This window comes from Telopea speciosissima, chromosome 5 (assembly GCF_018873765.1).
Source record: "Telopea speciosissima isolate NSW1024214 ecotype Mountain lineage chromosome 5, Tspe_v1, whole genome shotgun sequence".
NCBI lineage: Eukaryota > Viridiplantae > Streptophyta > Magnoliopsida > Proteales > Proteaceae > Telopea > Telopea speciosissima.
In genome coordinates this window covers 44400233-44425536 of record NC_057920.1, presented here as the reverse complement: position 1 = coordinate 44425536, position 25304 = coordinate 44400233, and the positions used below count along the sequence as shown (strand labels likewise).

At 39.4% G+C, this 25304-nt stretch overlaps 1 protein-coding gene across 1 annotated transcript; it reads right to left on the bottom strand.

Moving 5' to 3' along the window:
* Window positions 1-12972: 12972 nt before the first annotated feature.
* Window positions 12973-16171, bottom strand: LOC122661698 (exocyst complex component EXO70A1). Its single transcript, XM_043857189.1, has one exon. It carries the CDS (start codon window positions 15552-15554, stop codon window positions 13527-13529), a length of 2028 nt encoding a protein of 675 aa, XP_043713124.1. The 5' UTR covers window positions 15555-16171; the 3' UTR covers window positions 12973-13526.
* Window positions 16172-25304: the final 9133 nt, after the last annotated feature.

The window sequence follows — 25304 nt, the reverse complement described above, 5'->3', positions numbered from 1 at the left end:
AACCTTAAAATTGAAAATAGGGTGCCTATGCCAAATTAGGGTGCCCTAGGGCAACCCTAGGGTTCCCTAGGGACAACCTTGGAGTTCCCTACAGTAGGAAACTTGAAACATACTTTTTATTGGTTTACCAAGGTGAACCGCCATGATCCCATGGACTGTAGTTTCACCTACAAGTTCATCTTAGAGAAGTTTTAGAACATATTATGTCTTTTTTTTTTTTTTGTCTAATGAGATAATTTTATTGATATTTTGATTTGTTAAATGATAATCTTATGAGATGTAATAGGGGATATTATATTGTGTTTTTTTTAGTTGAGGTTTTGTTTTATAAAATCATTGTCTATATGCTATTATTTTGTTTATTAGGTGGTGCGTATCTATTACATAATGAATATATGCCCGTATTTTTTCTTATAGAGTGACCGTATTAAACATGTATCATATTATTGTCGTATGCTTTTGATTACGCCGAAAAGTATTATTGCCGTCTAGCCCATTTAATTGCCGAACGTATCCGTTCCCATTTAATTGCAGTTCTTGAACTTACTAACTAAGATCATAATTTCTATTTTTTGATAAATAAAGAATTTTCTTCAAAAAGTACAACCCAGAAACAATGCTTCAGTGAACCATAGAGCACATACAAGAATACTAAAACAAAAATAAAGAATTTTCCTCACGGAGATGTGCTTCTCTTTTATTTGGCTTTTTTTTTTTTGCACAAAATATTCTACATCATGTTGGAATAATTGTCTCCATCTGAGAATTAATTAAATTGGTTTTTCTTTTGTATTGTGATGTATCTGTACTTAGAGGTCAAATTTTTTCTTATGTCCCCCTTAGACCTTCAATACCTCTGAGCATTTTATTTGTTAAATGAATTTACACATTAATTTTTCCCAACCCTGATTATATAATATATATTTATATATATAATGTACTATGAGGTTGAATTTATGAACCCTATTTTATTTAAAAAAATCAAAATAATAGAAAAAGAATCAGAACAGTAGTTGATGACTTGGTGTCATGTTATGTTTTGATAAATAACAGACCCTTTAGTTGATGTTAGTTGCTACATTAATAATTTCTTATATAATATAATATCATATTGTTATATATAATCAGGTTAAGATCAGGGTCAAAATCAGGGTCAAGATTAAGGTCAAAATTAGGGTCAAGATCAGGGTCAAAATCAGGGTCAAGAATTCAAGATCAGGACCAAAATTAGGGACAAAAGCAAGGTAAAAAATCAGGGTCAAAATCAGGGTTGGGGTGAGCCCGAGGTCTCAACCTTGACCAGGCCCGACCCTGACTTAGGGCCAGGAATTTCTGACCCTAACCTGCCCTCAGGACCAGAAATCTTTAGCCCAAGCTATGTTCGGGCTCAGGGCAGGCCAGGGCGGGTGCGGGCCGATAGGGCCAAACTTGCAGCCCTAGGTGTCAATCAGTTTGGTTTCGATTATTTGGTTCGGTTTAGGGAACAAAATGTAGAAACCAAAATCGAATTGAACCAAAACGAACCGAGAATAGGAATACATTTTCAAAACCAAAAACTTCATTGACCCAATTCGTTTTGGTTTTGGTTTTGTATTCAACTTCTTAGTAGGTTTTAATTTGGTTTCATATTCAGTCTAGGTCCTATTTTAAATGTTTGGGTCAACTTTTTTACATCTTAAACAATAAAAAACCTTAGTTGTTAGGATCCTAGTCATCCAAACTTTTCCCACACACTAAAATGGAAAAGAATTTATCATCCATATTTGATTTAAAAATAAAAATGAGTATAATTTTATACAATTCCTTATTCAGTTTGAAAATAGGTAATTTGGTTTGGTTTAACGGTTAGGCATGAAACCAAACCCGAACCAAACCTAGCAAAGATTCCAGCTTTGGAAACCAAAACCGAACCATTTTACTTTGGTTCGGTTTTAAACGGCCGGTGTCGGTTCTAAATTGACACCCTTATTCTCATCCCTATCAAATGAGTCTCATTTTATTAAAAAAAAAAAAAAACAATAAGACACACCCCTATCCACGACATTGTTTTGTTGCTCTACTGGTATTGGTGTTGTACAAGTACATCCCATGTACAAAGGGGTGAGAGGTTCCAATTTCATTTCACAATTGTAACAGTTGTTCCAATTGTCTTCAGTATTAAACTTTGAACCTAATCTCTCTGGCATGTTGGCTGCAATAGAAACAGTACGGAACCGGATACATAATAAAAATTATAGAGACACGATCTCAATGAACACATGTGATATCAAATCAATCACTGGGATAAGTAGGTTACCTAGAACTGATGGCACGTTCCTCCAAAGGAATGCAACACAATATTATGATCACCAAAGCTTTGCTCCAACTCTAATAGTAGAAACCCTAGCTTGAGGAAGAATAAACTCTCTTTTCTCTCTCCAGAACTCTCTTTTTCTCCACACTACCAACATCTACAATGCACCCTCACAAGTAGGGAAAACAAATGTCCCACCAAAATTGCAAGTGCATTATATAATTAATCACGAGTATTAGGACCAATGATCAACCAAAATTCACATAATAATATCTCATATTATCGAGGCCCCGGATTTCAATCGATCATTATCCAATAACTCACCAAGTTTAATGCCATGCCTAAAAGGAACATTTCCTCTCTTGGAATCTTTCATTCTAAATCTGTCTAGAATCTTATCAATGTAGTTGGCTTGAGACAATCCCAACATTCTAAGCTTTCGATCCCTATAACCTTAATCCCCAGTATATAACTGGAATTTTTAAGTCTTTCATTGAGAAGTTTGTGGAAAGCTACTTCTTTACAGAAAGTCAGCAATCCTACATCATTCCCAATGAGTAGTATGTCATCCACATACATGACTAGGAAACAGACAAACCTCCCATTGAACTTCTTGTAGACACAAGGTTCATCAAGGTTCTGCTCAAAACCAAAACCTTTTATGGTTTGATCAAACCTGATGTTCCACCTTCTAGATGCTTGTTTCATCCATAGATGGACTTCAACAACTTGCACACTTTGTTCTCTTATCCTAGAGAAGTGAACCCCTCTAGCTGGGACATGTAGATGTCCTCTTCAAATATCCGTTCAGAAAAGCTGTCTGAACATCCATCTACCAGATTTCATAATCATAGCGTGTTGTTATGAATAGTAAAATCCGAATATATTTCAACATCGCTATTGGTGAAAAGTTCTCATCATAATCAACAGCCTCACATTGGGTGTAACCCTTTGCAACCAGTCTTGCCTTGAATCTTCCACCTTTCCCTTTGCTCCTCTCTTCCTCTTGTAAATCCATTTGCAGCCAATGGGCTTAATATCCTTTGGTGGATCTACTAGAGTCCAGACTTCATTGGTATACATGGAATTCATCTCAGCTTTCATAGCATCATGCCATTTATCATTGTCTACATCCTGTATAGCCTCCCTGAACATATTGGGATTTGAATCAGTAGAATCGGTGACCATGTAGAACTCTTCTACGGTATTTGAATGTTAAACCCGTGCCCAAAAATACGGGCTAATTTGAATTTTTGTTGAAAGTCCGGAACCTGAGGTCAAAGCTACCAGTACACTGTGGTGCATTGAACCTGTGGTTGAACTTAATGAGGTAGCCCCATTGGTGAGGACCTACATACCATTAAGAAGGCAAGCATCAACTCCTTGTGACTGTACAGCTCACCACCAAATGTATAGCCTAAGGAAGGTACCATCCCTTGATTCTAGGGCCCTTGGACTTAAACCTAGTTCTAGGCTAAACTAATGATGACTCTCATCACCTTGAATGTTTTAGATAAAGCATTTTAAACCCAAACGTCAATTTGCATGATTGATTTGATGATGAGAACCCAATTCCATACATACATATTAAATCCCAACACAAATACCAAATTCTGCTACTTTGCAAATTGACCTTCTCTTAGTTAAAATGATATAACTCCACCACCTGAATTCTATTTGTCTTGGTTCCAATTTTGTTAGAAATTAGACTCATAGGGCTGCATTTTGTTAGAAGGCACCATTACCTAGTTATGTCTCTAAGTTAGTTAAAAGTTCATTTCAAGTTGCTATCAAAATCGAATCCTGCTGTTTGTACAGATTGACCTTGGTATAATAAAAATAACATATCTTCATAATCCAATCTTTATTTTATTTGATTCTAATTTTACTAGAAACTAGATTCATAGAGCTTCATTTTCTTAGAAGGAACCATTATCCAATTGTGTCTATAAATGAACTGAAATTTCATTTTAATCCAAACAAATTCTGCAAATGAATTCTCTGGGCGATGCACACATCACCCAGAGACATCGCCCAGAGTAAGAAAATGTGATTTTTTAATCCATAGATATGTGGAGACCACCCTTACTAGCCATAAACACTCTCCAGTAGTAGAAGGGAGTCTTGGGAACCACCACATACCCCTGGACCCCTGTGGACCCCACCAGAGTGCCCAAAATGGTTGCGAATCAATCTAAAAATGCATTCTTGGAATGGACCTAAGATGCCAAACATGCCCTAGTAGAAGGCTGTCCTATAAATAGAGGACCCCAGCTCTGTTTTAGAACCTATTTCACTGCTGAAACCGTGGGGGAGAAGAGAAGAGAGAAAAGAGAGAAAGAGAAGGAGATGGAGGAAAGAGAGGAGAAGAAGGGGAGGGAGCTCACCCTTGCATTTGATCTGTCCCAACAGCCATCTTAGACCATTTCAGGTATAAAACTATACCTACATATGCTGCTGTACTGCTGTTACTGTTCATCTCCTTGGATCTCTGGTGTTTTGGAAGCATATTTGGTTATGGACAGCCCAGAACAGCTGGGAGCTGCCATAAGCTGCCTTAGATCCAACATGCAAACATGTTGCATGGAAGATCTGAGGTATATTCATGTATTTTTTGTGCTGTTGTTCACTTGAGACTGAGATCAGTCTCCGTGCATGGCTGCACTGCCTTATTGCACCCAGATCTGGCAGTTTGAGCTTGGATCTGTGCATACAGGCTAGCCCTTGCTTGGATCTTGGTAGGGACAGCCTACTACCATGATTATACATGTAAATCTGCCCTTGCTTGCAGCCAAAACCATGGCCTAGAGGTGGAACTCAACTGGGTTACTATTCACTAGGCTGTCCAGGCAGCTCCTGGCTGCCAAGTGGTGGGCCCAGGTTAAGATCCGAGTGGACCACTGCAAACCACTCCCCATGAGGTCCCCAATGACCTAACATGCATGTAGGGTCGATCAAAGCACTGCCTATGGTGCAAAACCCAAGAAAATAAGCCTGTTCACGTTCTAAACATTCTCTGGGTGATAGCACTGGGCGATGCACACATCACCCAGAGACATCACCCAGAGAATTAAAATGGACTGTTTAGCAGATCAGACCAAGGGGGCTCCCACCAATGGACTATAAATAGTGTAAGGAGGTGGTAAATGACCAAAATACCCCTCCTCACCTCTGTCCATAATTATGAACACCTTGGGTACCCAAGTGGGCCCCGTAGGGCTTGGAAACCCTGTCTGTGTTGGTCCTACAACACTGCTGACCTAGGGACTGTGTTGTAAGACTATTGTGACCTTGAACCATGTACTATAGTGGTGAAATACCCTACTGATCCTAAGCCACATTCTTCGGATGATGCACCGGGACATAGGCCTAAAGCCCAGTGCAAGGCCCAGAGAATTCCAAGTGATGTCAAACTGAGCATCGAGTCAGACCAGTGAACCTAGACCAACTCTAGGTTATCCAAAATAGTTTTGAATAATTAAACTAACATGTTCTAATTTATTACTTTAGGATTTGATTCCGTGCTCGAGGTGCACAGCCAGATACTGGCCAGAACTAAACAAACAGCTGGACCAGTAGGATCAGACCAAGGTGAGTGGAATTACACCATGAGTGTAGGTGTAACATGACTGAGGGGTCATGACAACAACGAAAATAACATTTACTGTCTTTAATTACTTTAAATTGTTTTATATTCTTATTTAAACTCTGAATCTTATTTGATGGATATTGGCAATGGATGACAATGCTTATAAGTGGAATTGCTAGATTAGATGCCGTAGCCGGTTTGGAAATGAGGCCTGTGGTAGTCCATAGAATGGGATACGATTGACACCACCCGACTCATACTATATCATATAGAATGCATATGGCTAGGAAATCATCACCCGTGCTACAAACCCTTGCCAACGGGAGTTTAGGTGTTGGATACCACAAAAGTGTGAGGCCAATGTCCTGAAAGGCATTGTTTGGTCAGTTGACCCATCATGATCATTAGGACATGGTGGTAGCATAGAAAAGTGCGAGGCCAATGTCTCAAGAAGACATTGTTTGGTCGGTAGGCCCACCAGTCAATAGGGCTGGTGGTAGCACAGTGGTAACCTAGAGGGCTGGTCGGGCTGACCTTGGGAAGAGATGCTGGAGCCGACTGGTCTTCTCCGACAACTCAATGGGTGTATCGTGGGAAGGGGTTACAAGCCTGCACCAGGGATACATGTATTGGGGATTGTAGTAGCACTTTTACCTGTCTTAGTTTTGCATGCTAGGTGGCCATCTCGATAACTGAGAGACTCATTTTGCTGAGGAGGATGATGGTGATTACAACCTTTTAGGTTTGGACCCCGAGGGTGGTTATCCCTCTTGTGCGGATGACCAGGGTGGCCCTTGAGGACGACCCTTAAGGGATGGGCAGCATACTAACCTAACCTTTTGGGGACTCTCTTTGGGTAGATAGGATATACTAAACCCCCCTTATCTTGTATAGCTTGCTTGGGCTCTTGATGTGTAACCCTCTTTTGTATTTTGTAAAACCATTGGTTAGAAAAGTATTGACGGCATAATCAACTGGTGAAATAGAGCAATAAACAGTGTACTATTTATTTGAATGTTTAATGATAAGCTTTAGATTCTGCAACACTCTGTATCTCTTTTTATCCCTTGTTATGGGTGTGTGTGTTTGTGAGTTATATTAATTACTTTTTGATCTTTGGGGATTGGCGGATGTCGTAGGATATCCGGTCACTTGCCTAAATCCTCTCAGGGGGTGGTTTGGGGCGTGACATTGAATCTTCATTGAAGAAGGCCAAGCAGTCTGGAGATCTAACCATCCTCCCAGTATGTCGTGGTGCTATAGGGGTTTGTATTGGTGGTAGTAAATCATCAGCAGGTGTATAGGGATATTCTGAGTATCCTGGTTATCCAACTCTTGGATCACTATAGGATCAACTCTGGGAGTGATCTGATCCTCCTCGCGGAAAGTGACGTGTTTACTAATAAACACTTTCTGAGGCTAAGAGACTTTGTATCTATGGATTTAGCAGGTTTTTCATGCTTCCTAACAAGTCCACCAAATTGTCCATGCAAAATGATCAAAACACCCTTGAAGAGAAAATTATGATAATAAGTGGTTATTAATCTAAAAAATGTACCAAGACGCCTGAATAACAGATTATTTCACCATACCCAAATTTGGTACAAAATGAACTCATTTGCCCCTTTATTGGGAGAAGATTATATTTTTGACAAGTGGGGTCCACACTGGAGGCAGTCCATGCTGACCAGTACTATCTCCTATTTTTATACCAAAATTTAGTATGCAAAATAAGGAGAAAAATGGCTTTTGAAGCACTCAATTCGGGCATACAGATCACAAGTTATAAGCATTTAGACATTCCAAACTTACCCTGGATGGGTTAGACCCAGCCCAGTTCACTTTGGAACTAATCAAAGTGAACTAATCTAATCCAAAATAGAATCATAAAAAGAGGTACAAAATGTACTATCGACATCTAGATTAGAGGTTGACAGTCAAACGGCTCAAACAGACATCGAGCTGACCTAGTGTCGACATCGATGGGCCATTTGATATTATTGAATAGAATCCTCTGAATATAGACATGCAATCGACAATGAAAATTATTTCTTCGACAGCTAAGCCCCTCTACTCAATGTCAAATGATGTTCTTCGACCCCACTTCAATGTCGTCTAACCTTGGATTGATGTCGAAGAAGCTAAGAAAGTGGCAGATTTAAGGTTGTCAGTTATGTTTGTGGAGTACCTTCATGACCATTTTGAGTTATCTTCCAATTGAATTTTTGGGAAGCTTAAAACATAAGAAAGGTAAATATGTTAATTATCTTCCATATGAAATTTGAATCATATCATTACGATATCGGAGTTGGAAGTTATGACTCAATCTTCAAGGCTAGTGCATGTAATGCAAAGAAAAGTTGTGTCTGCATATCATGTATCTTGGAGATCTATTGTGGGATACTTAAACTGATATTTAGCTCAAAGTCAAAACATAAAGGTTGTATCCCTTTGAGTCCTCTATACGTTTGAAAATGAATCGGATCAAATGGAGGTTGGATAAAGAAGTTATGGCCATTTTTGTGAAGGTGCGTAGCAGCCAATGTCAATGCTAAGCTACTGTCGATCGACACTATGTTGATGTCGACTCGGGGCATGTCAATATCGAATAAAGCCATTTTAATGTTAATTTCTGTGAATACGAAGTGCATTTAAGCTTTAATATGTGAGTGATTTTGATTCCTATCACACATGTGTGAGGACAATGACATGGCAAGGGATCGCCACATGTCCTCCACCTTGTCCCTCTTTGGGGAGGAAGAGAGAGGTGAGTTGAATGTTAGAGTCGGGCCACCTAGAGGAGGGTCTAGGACCCAAAAATGTAAATTTAATGACTCTCATAGGACTCCCTTTTGGGGGACAAATGGTCTGTTGGTTTGGGTACCGGTCAAGTTATTGTCTGGGGAAGGGATTAGGCACCTTAGTCCGCCTGGACTTGCCGGTCTTTCTATTGCTAGGCACAATTGGGTAAGGTTACAACATGCTTCTGGATGAGAATCTAAAATATAAAGGGATGTAAAATACAAGAGAACCGTAGAAATTAAAGTACAAGGGAGGTAGAGAAACACATACCCAGAGATTCGGCTGTAAAGCAAGGGTTAGTATATGGGAATGTAAAATAAAAGAATCAAAACCTAAATGACCTAAGCATGGTTGACACTAAATTAAGCATGATAGTGCGATAAAAATGGCTGCAACAGGTTACACTAACACTCGATACAACACTTCTCAAGCACTAGACCTCCTAAAAACAACACTCACTTCCCAAAGATGCATGGGACCATAGGCCCATCCAAGAGTTCTCAGGACCAAACGTAAGATCTCCAGGTGGTTCTCAAGGAAGCCCAGACCAATTACTGAGGCCGTGAGGAAGAAAAACAACCCCCCTAATCGTTAGTCTACATAATCAATCTTTTGGTGAGTCTCTCACCAACAGTTGGACTAAGTACAAAGAGTTTACTACTTATGACGGTGAACAACTAAACTGGGTGCTAAACCCCAAGATCGACAATACAAGCATAGATCAAAGGTCGGTGCTTATGGTACCTAACAGAGTAAGCTTTACACTAAAGCCATGCTAGCAACGTAAGGGAAACAATATATGCCAAGCATTAATGAGTTATAAAGGTACCTATCGTTGCGCCCGATGGTGATATAGTCCACCCTAGAATCATGGTGAGACGTTGCCTTGGGGTCCATTGTCCCGTCATGGTTTATTGGGAAGCAAGACATTCAGATACAACACATACTTGGCCTTACGATAGGGGTAAGTCCTAATCATGTGCCCCCATTCGCTCCAGCCAAAGGAAATAATTTTTGGATCACAAGCCTGAGGGGTATCTGTGGATCATGATGGACAGTTATGTGGAGTTGTATTCCAACTCCCCAACTATACCGGAAAGACGCTGCACATGATCGCGTTAGAGGCCCCACAGAAGGCCATGATCGAATTGAAGCCTTCTAAATGTTGAACAGGATTAGTCATGCCGTCATAACACTCGAATGCCGGCATCTTGAATTCTTTGGGGAAAGGGACGACCATAATCTCATCTAAGAGTGTTGTCTTCCTGAAAAAGACGGGTTTCTCAGCCAACAGTTGCTTCTGGATCACCTTTTGGAACTGCTCTTGGAGTTCCTTCATTTGTTTATTGAGATCGTTGCTTTCTGGAGCCTTCTTGTGATCGCCCTCTTGTTGGAGCTTTGAGTGCGCCTCGTTCTGGTCGTCTGCCTTTTTCTAGCAATTTTCAACCCCGCGATTCCGATCATCCTGGCCTGTATTTGTCGAACCCGAGCTACTTTTCTTCTTCTTGTTGTTGCCTTGCTCCTGCGTCCGCTGTCATGGGGGTTGAATCCCGTGCAAATGCGCTTGAGCTAGTGCTCTTGAATTCTGCTAGAGTGACTGGGTCAACTCCTAGAACTGCTGTTGTAAGGCCATGAACTACTCTTGGAGTTCCTTCATTTGTTTATTGAGATCGTTGCTTTCTGGAGCCTTCTTGTGATCGCCCTCTTGTTGGAGCTTTGAGTGCGCCTCGTTCCAGTCGTCTGCCTTTTTCTAGCAATTTTCAACCCCGCGATTCCAATCATCCTGGCCTGTATTTGTCGAACCCGAGCTACTTTTCTTCTTGTTGTTGTTGCCTTGCTCCTGCGTCCGCTGTCATGGGGGTTGAATCCCGTGCAAATGCGCTTGAGCTAGTGCTCGGGAATTTTGCTGGAGAGACTGGGTCAACTCTTAGAACTGCTGTTGTAAGGCCATGAACTGGCCCTGAGTCATTGGAACCTACAAATTGTTCTGCGGAGGGTCGTGGCTCGTCTGGCCATGCTGTTATTGAGTCTTTCTCGATCCCCATCTTGGGGCCCTTCCACCGCGAGTTGGGTTGGGAAGTGCTAGTTGTGGACCTTGTAGGGGGAGCTATTCCCCGAACTTGGCCCGAATTGTTACAATTTCTCCCACCTTGATTCGATGTGGTTCGGTGCATGCTTCTAGTAGTAGTCATAATGGATGCTCTTACTCTTTCAATTTCCCACAGATTGGCGCCGGAATTTGACTGAGTGACGTGAAGACCTGTAGAGAATGAAGGGCACAAAAGAGACCTGGAGCGGACTCAGAGGGGGGACTCTTCGATGCTTATGTCAATCCAGCAGAACAATTAATGAAGAGAGTACAGAAAGAGTCAGAGCTTGTGTGTAAAAGTGAACCTGCCTGGGGCCTTCTTCTTCTCTTATATAGAGGTGAAAGTTATCGAGCCGGTAGTAGTTGCGCTATTGACATGTGTCTGAGTTGACAGTTTGAAAGGGGATTGTGTTCCCTTGATACTGGGAGTGTTTCTCATAGTGGAGCGTGTTAGTTACTGGAGTTAGTTTAGGAGTGGGAGTGGAGTCGTTCAGAGCCGTGTGACCCAAGTTATCCCTTCCACGTGTTCATTGTTTATTGGCGGGTTGTTTTTTGATATTACACCATCGAATCCTCAAAACTTTACTATTTTAATTATTTATTTTCATCAAAACTTTAGGGGAAAGGTTTCATACAGGGTCGTGTAAACCGTATATGTGAGAGGGTCTCTCACAAAGAGTTGGAAAAGTCATAAATCCCCACCCATTAATTAATGCCTTGAAACTCCCACCCTCTCACATACATGGTTTACACGACCGTGTATGAAAACTTTTTCCAAAACTTTATACAGTATTCTCTTTTATCTCCATCACCAGACCATCATCAGATCAGGGTTGTTATTTTTATTATTAGTAACCTTAACCATTAGATCTAAAATAAGATCGTCCAACGTAATCCAATAGATCTTCTGCCCTGCTCTTTGATTAAGCTCCGCTTTAGAAGTCTTGATAGGGCTCATTAGATTGGTTGTTTTATCTCAGCCTGCATTATTCAGATTATATCAGACTCCGAACAACACCACAGTTAGTATATGACAAACATTTTTTTACCAAAACAAAAAATTATATGACAAACATTTAGAAGAATCTGCCATCATACGGCAACCATTTTGAATATTGGTGCGAGGATGTTCCAAGTCCAATATGGATCCCTTGCATGCAATTGATGAACAATGCTCAAAAACTATTACACAAAACTCAACAACTTTCCTCCCCCTTCTACGTTTCACACTCATGTTTCCTATTCCAATATAGTGACCAAGAGAACCAGACAATGTAATAGCAAAAAAAATAAAAACATAAAAGTCTTTGATGTACTTCATGAAAACCAATCCAATCCCAAACACACTATCAGAAACATGCAAAACTGCAAATTTTTTTTTTGGTAATATTAAAAAAAAAAAGTAACAGTTAAAAAGTCCAACGTCACTTCCCAAGGCAGTGGGTAAGTGGTCATTTCACTCCCATGTGAGGGATTGTAGGGGAATTGGAGGGTGTCAGAATTGTAGGAGATAAAAATTCCCTAAAGATTTTACATGCAGTCGCTATCTTGTATAAGAGATCTGGACCCTGTTTCTGATATCTGAAAAGGATATAAGAAACACAACTTTTTATCTCCAAAAGTCCTGCTGTACAACCTACCAAAATCAATTCAAATCCACGAAGCACGGACAGGGCATTGCAAAATATACCTCCCATTGTATTTTCTAACCCAAACTATCATATTTGCTTAAGCATATCACATGGGCTATCAGTGACCTTCAACAAACATTGTTTCCAATCCAGATCAAGAAAATTTGATTGAGCAATCTAATGGCCATATCAGACAATAACATGTGGATTAATGATAATCCCACTCTGTATTTGAAGTCTCAACAGGATCAACAGGTTCAAGGATCCAGCAATAGAAAATGAAACTTTTGCTAAGAAAATTCAGAATAACACAATCGCAATCCAGATAGGAGAACTTCGATTAGGATTAGCTGATCCTTAAAACCAAAGGTTACAAATAAGTATCTTCCTTGAATAAATTATTGATCAGCAGACTTGTTATTGGTTTCAGGGCATCAGCATGATACACCTATTTAACATCTCCTAGAATAGAACAGGACCTGAATGAGAAATTCGTTGATGGAGGAGGTAGCTTTAGTAATCCATAATAAACATGCAACTTATTCATCTTTCTTCATATAAGCTTTGTCAAACATCCATAGCATTTCAAAGTTCTAAAACATTCAAAGACAACTGCTAGATCACAGGATGCACTACACGATTTGAGAACATTAGAAGCATTTTCTTTGCCGCCAACGTAAATAGCTAAATGGAGGACATTTATAGAAAAAAGAAAAAAAAGTATGGACTACAAAACAGTTAAAGCAATGTCACATAAAGGAAATTAAATCTACCAGAAAATTCGCTAGAATGATCAAGTGAACCCACATGTTCAATTTATCTTGACAAAATCCTATTTTTGAGAACTTCATAGTCCTTCAGAGATAAGGTAATATATTCAATATTCTTCTCTTTCTTTCTTGTTGATCATCATCATTCACCATCCTCTTGGCAGAGAGACTGTGACCGAAAGAACATCAGAAAAATCAGCCAACCTGCCATGGTACCTAGGGATATCAATATCTACAATCACGCAGGTTAACCATCCAAGTACAGAACCAGATTTGCACAGAGAAAGGGTCAAGGCAAGAAGTTCATGTTTCCTTCCACACAATCAGGGAAGACTGCTAATGGCTTCCATAATTATACAACAGTTGGGGTCGATTGAAATTGATTGGTCACTGTATTGTTGAGTTTCCCATTTGAATGCCTGGCTTTAGCACTGCTGTATTTCCCCAGCTTTGGCTGAAAGAGAGAGCTCAACATCTTCTCTAAATTCTGAGCTGTGTACTTTGCATACTTGCTGGCACTTGCATCTTGTTCAACCAAGGGTCCGTAGTTCTGCATGTAACTCCTGTAAACAGGAACAATAGTCTGCACTGCTAGCTGGCATGTCTTCTCTCTTAAATCCTTTTCAGACACAACCCAGTTGGACTGCTTCTTATACATATCATCAAAAGCCTCATTGAAAGCCTTCAGCCTCTTCTTCACCAGATCACGAGCTGTTGCTCTCCCACCAGAAAACAGAATTAGACCTTCCCTGCTTAGGAGACCCGGAAGCCTACTCCAGCTTTCTCTCGAGTACACAACAGCATAATACTCCTTGTACTGTTCATGCTCCCTTAACCATGCATCTCCCAAGAGATCCCCAAGCTTTGTGCCTTTCAAGTGCTTGTAGAAGTACCAGTGGTTGTTCATCAGAAAGAGATAGGATAGAGTGGTATCATCATAGGCCTTTGACCATGTCTCCAAGTTAATATCCATGGCCTTGATTATATTCAAAACTGCATCAGTAAGAAGCCCCTCCTGGAATTTCTCTTGCTTCCAACTGCGGTGAATGACCAGAACCTGCGTCAAGATTGGCCGATAATCATCCCCAAGTAGCCGATTACAGTAGTCAGTGATAAAGCTCACTAACCTTGGGACGCTGCCATCTGTAGGAGGTGGATTCCGTCTCTGCAACTCCACTTGAACCAAAAGTTCCCAGAAAATCGCACAAGCCCCTTCAATAACCCTCTTGATGAGGTCCCTCGTCATGTTTTGAATTTCAATACAGGCTTGCCCTCCAAATAGACGGTTGAAATCCAACCTTAACTTGTTCAAAGAAGAGAAAATATCCAACAGCTTCAGGAGCTTGATGGGGTCATTCTTACTCTCGGTAACTGTCTTCCCAAATTGGAGGAAAGCGAGCATACCAGCCTGGGCAGCTATCTTCGCAAAGCAGTCTTTCCATTTATCCTTTCCAATCTTCTCAAACACATCATTGCAGAGGTTGTACTCAGCTTCAAAAAGGTGCTTCACAGCAAATTCCAAATGCTTGCCCCACTGCGCTATGTAAACCTCTATGCTCTGCACGTCATTGAACTCAGAGACGGATATTTCAAGGTAGTCCAAATTGAGAGCTTGCAAGCTTGCCCTAACATTCGAACTCCGTACCTCGACATAGATTGAGATGCATTTGTCAAGTCGCTTATTAGAACTTAATCTCTCAATAACTGCCTGTAGCTTCTGGATAACTGGGACTGGCAACGGCGAAGGAGCAATGCAGGCTTGCTCTCCAAGGGAAGAGGACGACGACATCGGTAGAGGAACACTGTTTTCCGTAAGAAGCCGTCGGAACTCTGCTTCCAATTTGTCTAACGCAGCCTCCAGAAGCCCACCTTCGAGGCGAGCCTTTTCCTCGTCGGTCTGCAAATCTCGCAGTTTCTTCAACGAACTCTTCAAATTCGAGAGGTACCGATCGTCTGCAACAGTGTTATCTTCCAGGTATTCCACGATATCTTCCAACCATTGAATCGCTAACCCGCAATTATCAGCAAGGAACCTCAACGCCTCTTCAAGCCGTTTGAGAACTGCAAGGTAACCAGAGAGATCGGAACGAGGGTCTGACAAGAGCATCCTCTCGAGTCCATGGACGGCATCGAAAACCTTAAGAACTGCAGCTGCAGGGCCAACAGCCCGATCTATGTGCCCACCAACAGCAACCAAAGCCTCTTTCTGCGCTCGGATGGGGCGTACTGCAGCTTCCAAAGAGGGTAATCTCTGGTTAATCTCCTCTAGTCTCGGACCAGCTTTCTCCAGAGCAAAAGCAAGAGCTTTCGATTTCTCTAAGCTCATCTTCAAGGACTTCCGAGCTGCTACAAGATTCTCAATGCTCTTCATCGACGCCATTCCCACAAACCCTAGCGGCCACCGACTGAGCTTGACTCAAATGAGAAGCCCAACCCCAAATCTAGCAACTCCAGAAACTACCTTAAACTGCAATTCAGCTCTTAAACAGTTAAACTACAGAGAAACTCCAAATTGAGAAGACATTAACATCAGAATTTATTAGAAAATGAAGAAACAAGTTTACATTTTTCATGGTTTAGTCCCATTCTTTGCCTTGAATTCATCAACGAATTTCTCATCCAGGTCTTATAGAGGTATAGAATTCCATTTTCTCCACCAAACTTCACCAAATCGAACCCAGAAGAGCAGTGAAACACACCAGATTCAAACCAAACCTCAAGAGCGCGCAAGAAAGAGAGAATTCCACAACTACCCAACAACAAAGGGAGATCGAAACGACTAGTTGACGGAAACTAAGAAACTCACTCCAAATTAATGAGGAGAATTCAGAATTTGGCAATATGCTCGAATCGAATGAAACACTTAGTACTAAGATTGCTAATCTGGAACCTGGATACTGAATCGATCTTTTGCTTTTCTAGAGACGGGAAAAAAAGGAATCGAGAAAAAAAAACCCTAAAATCCTAATCTGAAAGGAAACAAACCGCTTTCCAATCGAGTACGCGGAAAGTGTATGACAGTAATGCCTCCCTCTCTCTCTCCCTACCCCTGCAGCGATTGTAACCTGCGAAACAGCGAAGGATAGAATCTCTTAAAAAAATCATTTTCCCTAGTATAAAATAGGTTGCATCTGTTTCTTGTTTGTATTTTTTGTTAAACGGGTGCATCTGTTTTTCTTTTTTTTTTTTGATGAGATGCATCTGTTTCCATGTGATAACTTTTGATTGCCCCCTCCTTTTTGTATTTTCTCAAAAGTTCTTTTAGGTTAGGTTTGGTTGCAAAGGGAAATTGAAGGTAGGTTATATAAAAATTTAAGGGTTTTCTTCAAATGTCTTCTCTGAATTTTCATTAATTCTAAATGCACTCTTACTTTCCAAACTATGTAACATTCTAGTCTTTGCCGTTGGTCTAGGACATTATGTTCGAACATCTGGCAGTTTTTTGAACATGGCTAGACCAATCTGCTCTTGATAGAATATAATGACCCAATTGACTTCACTAATTTTATTATTGATTTTTTATTGGGAAAATTACTTAGACACTCCTGTACTATAATCATTTTGCTTATGATTATCAATTTTTGAAACAATTACTTAACACCCTCTAAAACTTGACGGTGTTAATCTGTTATTAGAGTTTAAATGAAAATATCTATTTTACCCTTAGGGTAAATTACACATCAGATACCCAATATTTATGAAAAAGCCATTTTAGGTGCCCAACTACTTCAACCACACCATCACCTCCACCTCCCCAACTACTTCCGCCATCGCCATTGTCTCAAGCCCTTCAACCCTTGGATTACGCTCGGTGCCGGACTTGGTGAACTTCCTTGATGTTGATGAAGACGAAACGACCACCGGAAAGCTGGAGTGGATGGGACAATTCCACCAGAGATCGGCGATGGTGCAGCTTCTAGTGAAAGTTCTGACAACGAAGCCCACTTGTCCATTTCTGGTGGTGGAATAACCCTAAGGGCTAGTTTCTTTCCTTCGTTACAGGCCTTGAGAGAGCCATTGTTGAAGTTGTAAGAGAAGTAGAAGAAACCAGACCGATTTGGGCTCCATTGACCACCAATAATTTCAGCATAGATATTTTGCTACTTTATACCATGAAAGAGGTGGAGTTGGGTTTGCTGAGAAGGGTGGCTTGAGTGAAATTGTAGAGACTGAAAGGGTTTTTGTCGTGAAAAATATCGTCCCATCTTGCGTTGCCCATCCCACCATGCCTTGCTAGAAACAGAATCTATCAAATCATCAAATTGGGTTGAATCGTGAGTTCTTATGATTTTTTATTCTCTGATTCATTAAATAGAGAGAAATTTCGAATCCAGTCAGTGTTATTAATAAGTCCATGACACTTCTCTGCACCATCTCCGTCCATTATTGGGGCTTTTTGGATTCCCACTCCTATTTTTATAGCGTTTCGAAGAACTTCGATTTTGGGGATTTTGTTTGCTTGTTGAAGAAAGGTTTTTGTTAGCATATGCCTAATCGATTTCAAAAAATTCTCTGTGGTTTGGTGACCTGTTGTGTCGAACTTGCCCTTACTGGCTGCAAAAGGAAAGATCAGATTGAATGTACAATGTGCTCCGCCTGCAACAACCCTTGCAACCAAGTCTTCTCCCCCCATCACCATCTCCTCCTCCACCGTCCCCACCTCCACCCTCCTCGTCAGGCACTGAGTGCCCACCACCACCATCGCCGCCAAGTTTCGGTTCCTTTAAAAACACACAGAATTTTTTGAAATCAATTAGGGTTTCCAAAATAGGTGATTTGCAGGAAGAAGAAGAATGAGGAAGAGGGTTAAAGGGTCACTTCACAACCCTTTAAAGGTAATTTAGGCATTATAACTGATGACATCATCACTAAACTAACGGACAAGACCAACTGGAAAGAAATGGTAAACCATAGGGGGTGATCAAATAATTGTTTAAAATGTTGGGAAATCTAAGCAAAATGGCTATAGTATAAAGGGTGTCCAAGTAATTTTCCCTTTTTTATTTTTTCATTCTACAATTAGGTGGAATCAAGGGACTAGTGCCCTTTCTTCCCCAAATACTCAAAAGAGATAACCTTGGCTAGGATTTAGCCTTGAAGACAGCGGACGACCTTGAATCTCATCCCAAAACGCCCAAAATTTCTCCTCACGCACCTGCACCTCCTTTTAAGCCCTTCTCCATGGATGATGCACCACTGCTTCCCCCCTTTTTTTCTTTTAGTATATTCTCTTCATTCCTTATTCTCTGAATGAGTCGCTAGCTTAACCTACACCTAATTTATACTGAATTTTTTGTACAAGGCTTACTAGAAGGGGTTTTGGAATCGTGACTTCCAAAGTCGGTTACATGGTTTAATTGGTTGTTCCTTTAATGATTTTTGTTTATTTTTCCTAATTCTCTTTTATTTTCTTGTTTCTTCTTGGTTGGAGTTACAGGTCCTTCAGCTATCTCTCGGTGCAAGTCTAAATATTCTAACCCAAAATTGAGAGTAGTGGAGAAATTGCAAAGGTTTTACAGGACAGAACTGAATAGCTAAAAGAGAAGAAACATAGATGAAAGGGACCGATATGGAACGAACTGGAACAGAACTTAGGATCAAGGGAAAAATTCAATAACCAACAACTCAGGTCGAGAGCATGTATGAATCAGACCAAACCATAAGATTGAAAACTTTGAAATCTCAACTAATATGAAGGGTGTGATTAGGCTGATTTGGACAGATATGGAAAACAGCGCAGGGCATGGATATAACAGGAAAAGGAAAATATTATGCCAAACTAATAACGAAGATTATGAAGGCAGAGGTAAAGCAAACTAATAAACTGTTTGGACCTGAACCAATAGTAAGCTAGAGCTTCAAAACCAGAAACAACAATGGAAATTTTGATGTAAGCACACCATTGCAAATTATCCATTTTATGTGAATATGGTTGGTTTTCTCATTGTAGATTACCTGTTGAGTTTAGGGTTTCACCTGTTGAAAAAAAAAATCCCTACAAATCTAACCAATCTTAAGGAATGAAGAAAATATATTAAGAGGAAAAAAAAAAAAAAAAACAGGAATGGCTTATGGGTTCAAGGGACCATTGCAAATGGGTTCAATCGAAGGGGTTAGCAGGGACGATTGCAAATGGGTTGAAGGGTTGGGTGTTGCAGATGGATTCGTTTCTAGAGGTAGAGTTGCCGACAACGGTGATTCAAGGGTTTGGGTTGGCTTAGTTGTAGGTGGGTTTTGGGCAGCAATACAATACAAGGATACTTACAACTCATCTTTCCCGATTCGATTGGGGAGGATGAGTTGTAGGGTTTTTTTTTCAAGTGCGTGCATTTTTGTCACTTTACCCTATCAAGAGCAGAATGGTCTAACCATGTTCAAAAAATGACAGACGTTAGAACATAACATCTTAGACTAATGGGGAGGATTAGAGTGTTACATAGTTTGGAAAGTAGGGGTGCATTTGGAATTAGTGAAAGTTCATGGGGGTATTTTTACATTTAGGCAATTTAAGGGGGGCATTTGAAGAAAACCCAAAATTTAAAGGGAAAGAAAATGCTAACTTGTTGCGTGTGATGTGCAGCCTCTGCACCCAAACACAAGGCTGTGCAAAATGATTGTCGTGTTTTCAGGAATTTCCACCTTCCATGGGAGGCAATGATCATTTGCATGGCCATGTGTTTGGGTGTAGGGGGCCGCACGTCACATGCAACCAGTTAGCATTTTCTCCTTGGTCATTTCGACTGGCCTTGTGTCTGGGCGCAAGGGTTGTGCGTCGCACATAATCAGGTAGTGTTCTTTCTCCCTTCACACGCTGCACGTAACTAGGTAGCGTTCTTTCTCCCAAATTAAAAAAAAAAAAGTTTTCATATTTCAAACCCAAACTTGATGTTGCAATAGCACAACCTAACCGTTGTGCCGCTAGCTCCCCTCTCAGGGGAAAAAAAATTCAAAACCTAAAAAGGCATAAGTTTTCTATTCATACTCAAAATGGTTTAAAAAATACTTAAATTTCTTACCATATTTAGTAATGATACTTTTTAAATGTAATTTTTATTTAACCCAATGGAGTAGGATGCACAGTAAAGTGAAAAAGTTTTTTTATGATAAAAAAGAAACAAAATTAAATAGAAGACTTTACAAAAAGATTGTTTGTCGCTTGAGCCTTTTTGGCCAGGTTAGACAGCACCGCCAAACAAAATAGATCTCCCCTAGAACTAAAAGTCAAGTCTTAACATATAGAGTTGATGTACAAAAAATGATATAGGAGCGGCCATGGCCAAGGAATAGTAGTTGGAGATGGAAGAAGATTGGAGATCAGCTGATTTGAGCACCACACTTCTTTCACCTTCAACCTTAGACTGGAAGCATGCTCAAGGCCTGTACGAATACTAAACAGCTCTGGTTCCAAACTATGAGAAGTTTTAATAGAACCTGTAGCAAACAAAAGAAACTTTCCATCTAGCAAAAAAAAGTAAGACCACCTAGCTGAAATTACTCCTGAGATCTGAAATCCTACACATATTAAAACAGGGTAATTGAAAAGAGACAAATGAGAAACGGTAGATAACAATTTTTTTTTTGGGGTAAAAAAGGTAGATAATATAAGTGCCTCCTCAATTGGAGAATATACATCATGGGAAGAAAAAGAGGAGGGGGGAGGATAATCCTAATCCCGCTATCCAAAGTTCAATATTTTTCACTACCCGTACCAGGTCAGGCTTTTCAAACCCATAACCTTGTTTTGAGCAGATCAAATGAAATAACGAGTAATAATAAAAACCCCAAAGAACCATACTAAAGACTATTTATCAAGCATATGATTCAGTAGAGTAGATGGGCAGAAATGTTCACGGGAAGGATGAGAAAGAAACTCAGTTCTCAACTCCAACGGACCAACAACCCAAATATGTTTAACTCATGTCCCAGTATTTGTACATGCTCAAGGCCTGTATGAATACGAAACAATAAAGTGAAATTTAGTGACCTAATATGGAATGACTAAGAGTTTCTTATATAACCATATGAGATAATAACTACAAAATTTTCTTTTTTAGCTTTGAAAATTCACTGTCCTTACCTTCTATTTATTTTGCAACCAAACAAAACCTTAAGTTAAGTTATTAAAAAAGGGTAAGTTTGGGGGAAAGTTTTCCTTTGCCACGTGATCAAGGAAGTATCTATTCAGCCAATTTTTTAGTATATCAGAATCATTAAATCTAGACCATTGACTGTGAGTCCATGTATTAAATCATACGATATACCTCAAGCAAACATATAGTATAGGTGTGATGCCTTGCATCTCGTATCTTTATTTTTAATATGTTAATTATTGTACTGGCAGGTTATGTCAGGTTTTGATGTGGATTTTCGATGATTTTGAGGTAAGCTATATATGTAAGTATTTTTATTGATTTTGAAATGTTATTTATGGTTTTATGGTATTTCATAGATTTATTAATATTTTAGTATTATGTTGCTTAATGATGGTTTATTTATTTTAATATTCTATTTATTTATCTTATCATATTTATGTAACTTGTATAGGTTGGATTTGTAAGGTTTAATTGATGATTTTGGTTTATTGAGAAATTTACTTGAATTGGTTCAATTGAGGTTTGGTTTGGTTCATGGGATTAACCCATGGTTTGAATTAAGTGATTCGTTGTTTTGAAATATGGAGCTTTGACTAAGGGTAAGATTGGAAAGAAAAGAACTTAGTAACCATGCAAGGGACCCTATTGGTCAAAATATTTAGTGGGGAAGAAATATTGAGAGGATATAATGGGAAGATTATGGAGACTTTGGTTTATTATAGTTTTTGCTATTATGGGCTTGAGAGCTATATTATAATCTATTTTGGATGTTGAGTCTTTCTCTTCACCTTTCCTTATAGAGAAAATTAGGGCAAAGTTGAGAGAACTTGAAGGAGACTCAATCTTGCTGGAATTTTGAGGTGTAGAGAGGACTTTAAGAGATTTATGGTTCAAGTTGATGAAGAGAGCTTGAGAAGATGAAATAAACCCAATTTGTTCAAAAAATGGCTCAAACTTGAGGTAAGGCACTTTGATTTCGTTTGGTTTTCTAATGGTATGGTACATTGATGTTTGAATGAGTAATGGGAGCTATAAACTCGTGTTTGATGTTAAATTTCACACTATTTAAGGGTTCAATTCATGTTTCAAAGAAGATTTGAAAGATTTGAACCCTAGGTTGACAAACAAGGTAATGATTCCCAAATTTGCATTTGGTTTTGTTAATTGTTAATTCAAGGGCTAACTGAGGGTTGCAACAGGTTTAGAATGTTGATTCGATTATGTTTATTGTTTTTATTTTGAGTTTGATGCACGGCTGTTGAAACCCCCATGATTGAAACCCCTTTCAAGTTGTATTTTCATTTCTGAACAGACTGACCTTTGTGCATTCTTTATGTCATATCTCACTTGTTTCTATTCTAAATTGAGTGATTCTTGTTTACGGTGAAAGAAGACTTCCATAGCTACGTTTCAAGTGAAATAGGTTTTTCCCAAATTTTGTCATAAATAGATTAAAACCCCCTCGAAAGCTCAAGGAATGTGAGCAGAGTCACCGCTAACCGATGAATCCGGTATACAATCTAAGTAGGAACTGGTTAGCACTGTTTGTGGGCAAAAGAGAACCTGATTGACATCTGGCGAGCCCGACATTCAATTCGGTAGGAACCGACAAGTTCGATAGACCCTGTTTTGCCCATTTTAAGGGGCTGAACCTCATAGCACCCAGGGATTTGACTTTCTAAAGGTTTATGACTAATTTTTGGGTAATGTTTTGCAATAGGTGATGCTTGACTTAAAGTCTTATAGTTCTCAAGTTTTGGTGACCAATCTTGGATCGAGTGTATTGAGGTGAGCAAATATTACTAATTGATGGTTATCACCCTAGAATGTATACTATGATAATGCTAGGTGCAAATGATGATGATTAGTAGTGTTAACCGTGAAATTTTGATATGGATAACCATGATTGATTGTTAGCCTATTAAGGTATATGAAATGAAAAGATGATTGATTGCTATGAGTAACGATTGAATGATATGATTGATACACCATGAATGAAATAAATAGCATACGAGACTGAAATGATGCAAGATAAGGAAAGGAATGTCAAAGGCCAATATGCAAACTTGTGAGGTATACCAGGCCTTATGCGAATTGACTGAAGCCACTTTGGTGGTATGATTGAAGGTATACTAAACATAAGGTATGCTGAGGCCAATGACTGAAATGAAATGAGAAAAGATAAAGAAGAATGAATGAAATGATAAATGATTTATTCAATAAAGACTTATAGAATTAATGGGCTATAATCATGCCCATGATTGAAATTGAAACCTCATATGTTATATGATATATTAGCAGTATTGGTAATGTTTTACTTGCTGGGCTTTGGCTTATTACTTTGTTGATTCCCATTTTACAGATGAGACTGGAAGGGGCATGGGCAAAGGTATTGCCACGTTGAAAGGATTGAAGAGTGATGTCTGATGATGACTTTTTGGAGTCTTATACTTTTACGTGTATAAAACCCTTTCTTTGATGTAAATATTCTTTTGGAGGAGGGTCTTGAACCCTAATGATTGTAAATGTTATAATGTTCTGTTCCTCTCCTTGGAGAGTAGGGTAATGTAGACTGTAGAGCCATCAATACCCTGTTTTAAGTAGATTGTATGTCTTTCGCTTACTATTTGTTTTAGTTCTTGCATTTTGATTTAATTATATGTTTAGAATGAATGTTTTCTTGTGTGGTCCCAACGGAATTTCTAGTGTCATGGGCCCCACCTGGTCCTTGAATTGGGGTCGTTATAGTCTTGGTATCAGAGGAATAGATTTAGATAGATTCTATAAACTAACGGTTTGAGGGCATAGGAATGATGGTTGAAAAAAACAGAAATGAACTGAATAGAACTAAACTGAATGAGAACAAGACATGACAGAATATGAATGTGAATGGACTGTATGGAAATGATTGATGATATCGATTTGCTAGTCCATTTATGGATGGGAACTTAACTAAATCCTTGTCCTTGGTGATCAGGTGATGACACCTAAAAGAAGGAGGACTAGAAGTCAAAATGAAGAGCCCTAAGAGAGCCCTTCAACACATGAGAGTGAATGGCAAACACAGATACAACAAATCTTAGTGGGATGCAGAACCAAACTAACCGGGCTGGAGTAACTGCTCAAATTGCTCAAGCTACACCACAGCTGGTGGTAGTAGTAGTAGAAGAGAAGTGACTGGGACAGAGGACAAGCATGTCCTTAAAGATTTTAAGAAGCTTCATTTTGTAGCTTTCAAGGGAACAAGTGCTGGAGAAAGAATATGAAGTTATCAAGTGTACTGATGCATAGAAGCTTATGTGCACCATATTCGTGCTTCAAGGAGAAGCTGACCAAGCCAATCATGTAGGCGTAGGATAAGCAGATCATATGGGATAGATTTAAAGCTGCCATTGATGATAAGTGTAATGCCCCGCATTTCGTATCTTTTATTTATATTATTTTATTTGCTGTGCTGGCAGATTTCGTGTCAGGCATTGGAGAGGATTTTTTATGATTGTTGATGTGGATGATGCTTGTAAGTATTTTACTTGATTTTAAGATATTATTTATGGTTTTAATGTATTTCACAGATTTATTATTAATAGTATTATTTTAATTATTTTATTTTTTTGATAAGTATAAATGATGTACTAGAAAAACAAGAAATTTACAAAAATGTGTCATCCTTTAAGAACTCATGAGTGGGTGGAAAAGGATCCAAAACAAGGCAGGACAAGCCCCACCAAACAAAACAAGAATCCAATTAGAAAAGAGAAGACATAAGGTCAGCTACACTCGATAGTAAATCACAAACTCTGCATCACGCTGCATTAGCGTTTGAAGATCAATCGAAAACTCAGGGGGAAACCAAATACTTTCTGCCAAATCACTTGGGATGGATGTCATGTAATCTGTCGGTTGATTCTGCTCCCTCCATATATGTTTGAATTCCTTCTGCCTTAACAAAGCTGCTTTGCATATAATTTTACTCTTGATAACTTGCATACTCCAGAGCCTATAGATTTTTCCAGTGATAATATCAATGGTAAGTTTTG

Excerpts from the sequence above, each read along its gene's own strand:
- LOC122661698 (XM_043857189.1), bottom strand. The coding sequence starts at position 15,554 with ATGGCGTCGATGAAGAGCATTGAGAATCTTGTAGCAGCTCGGAAGTCC.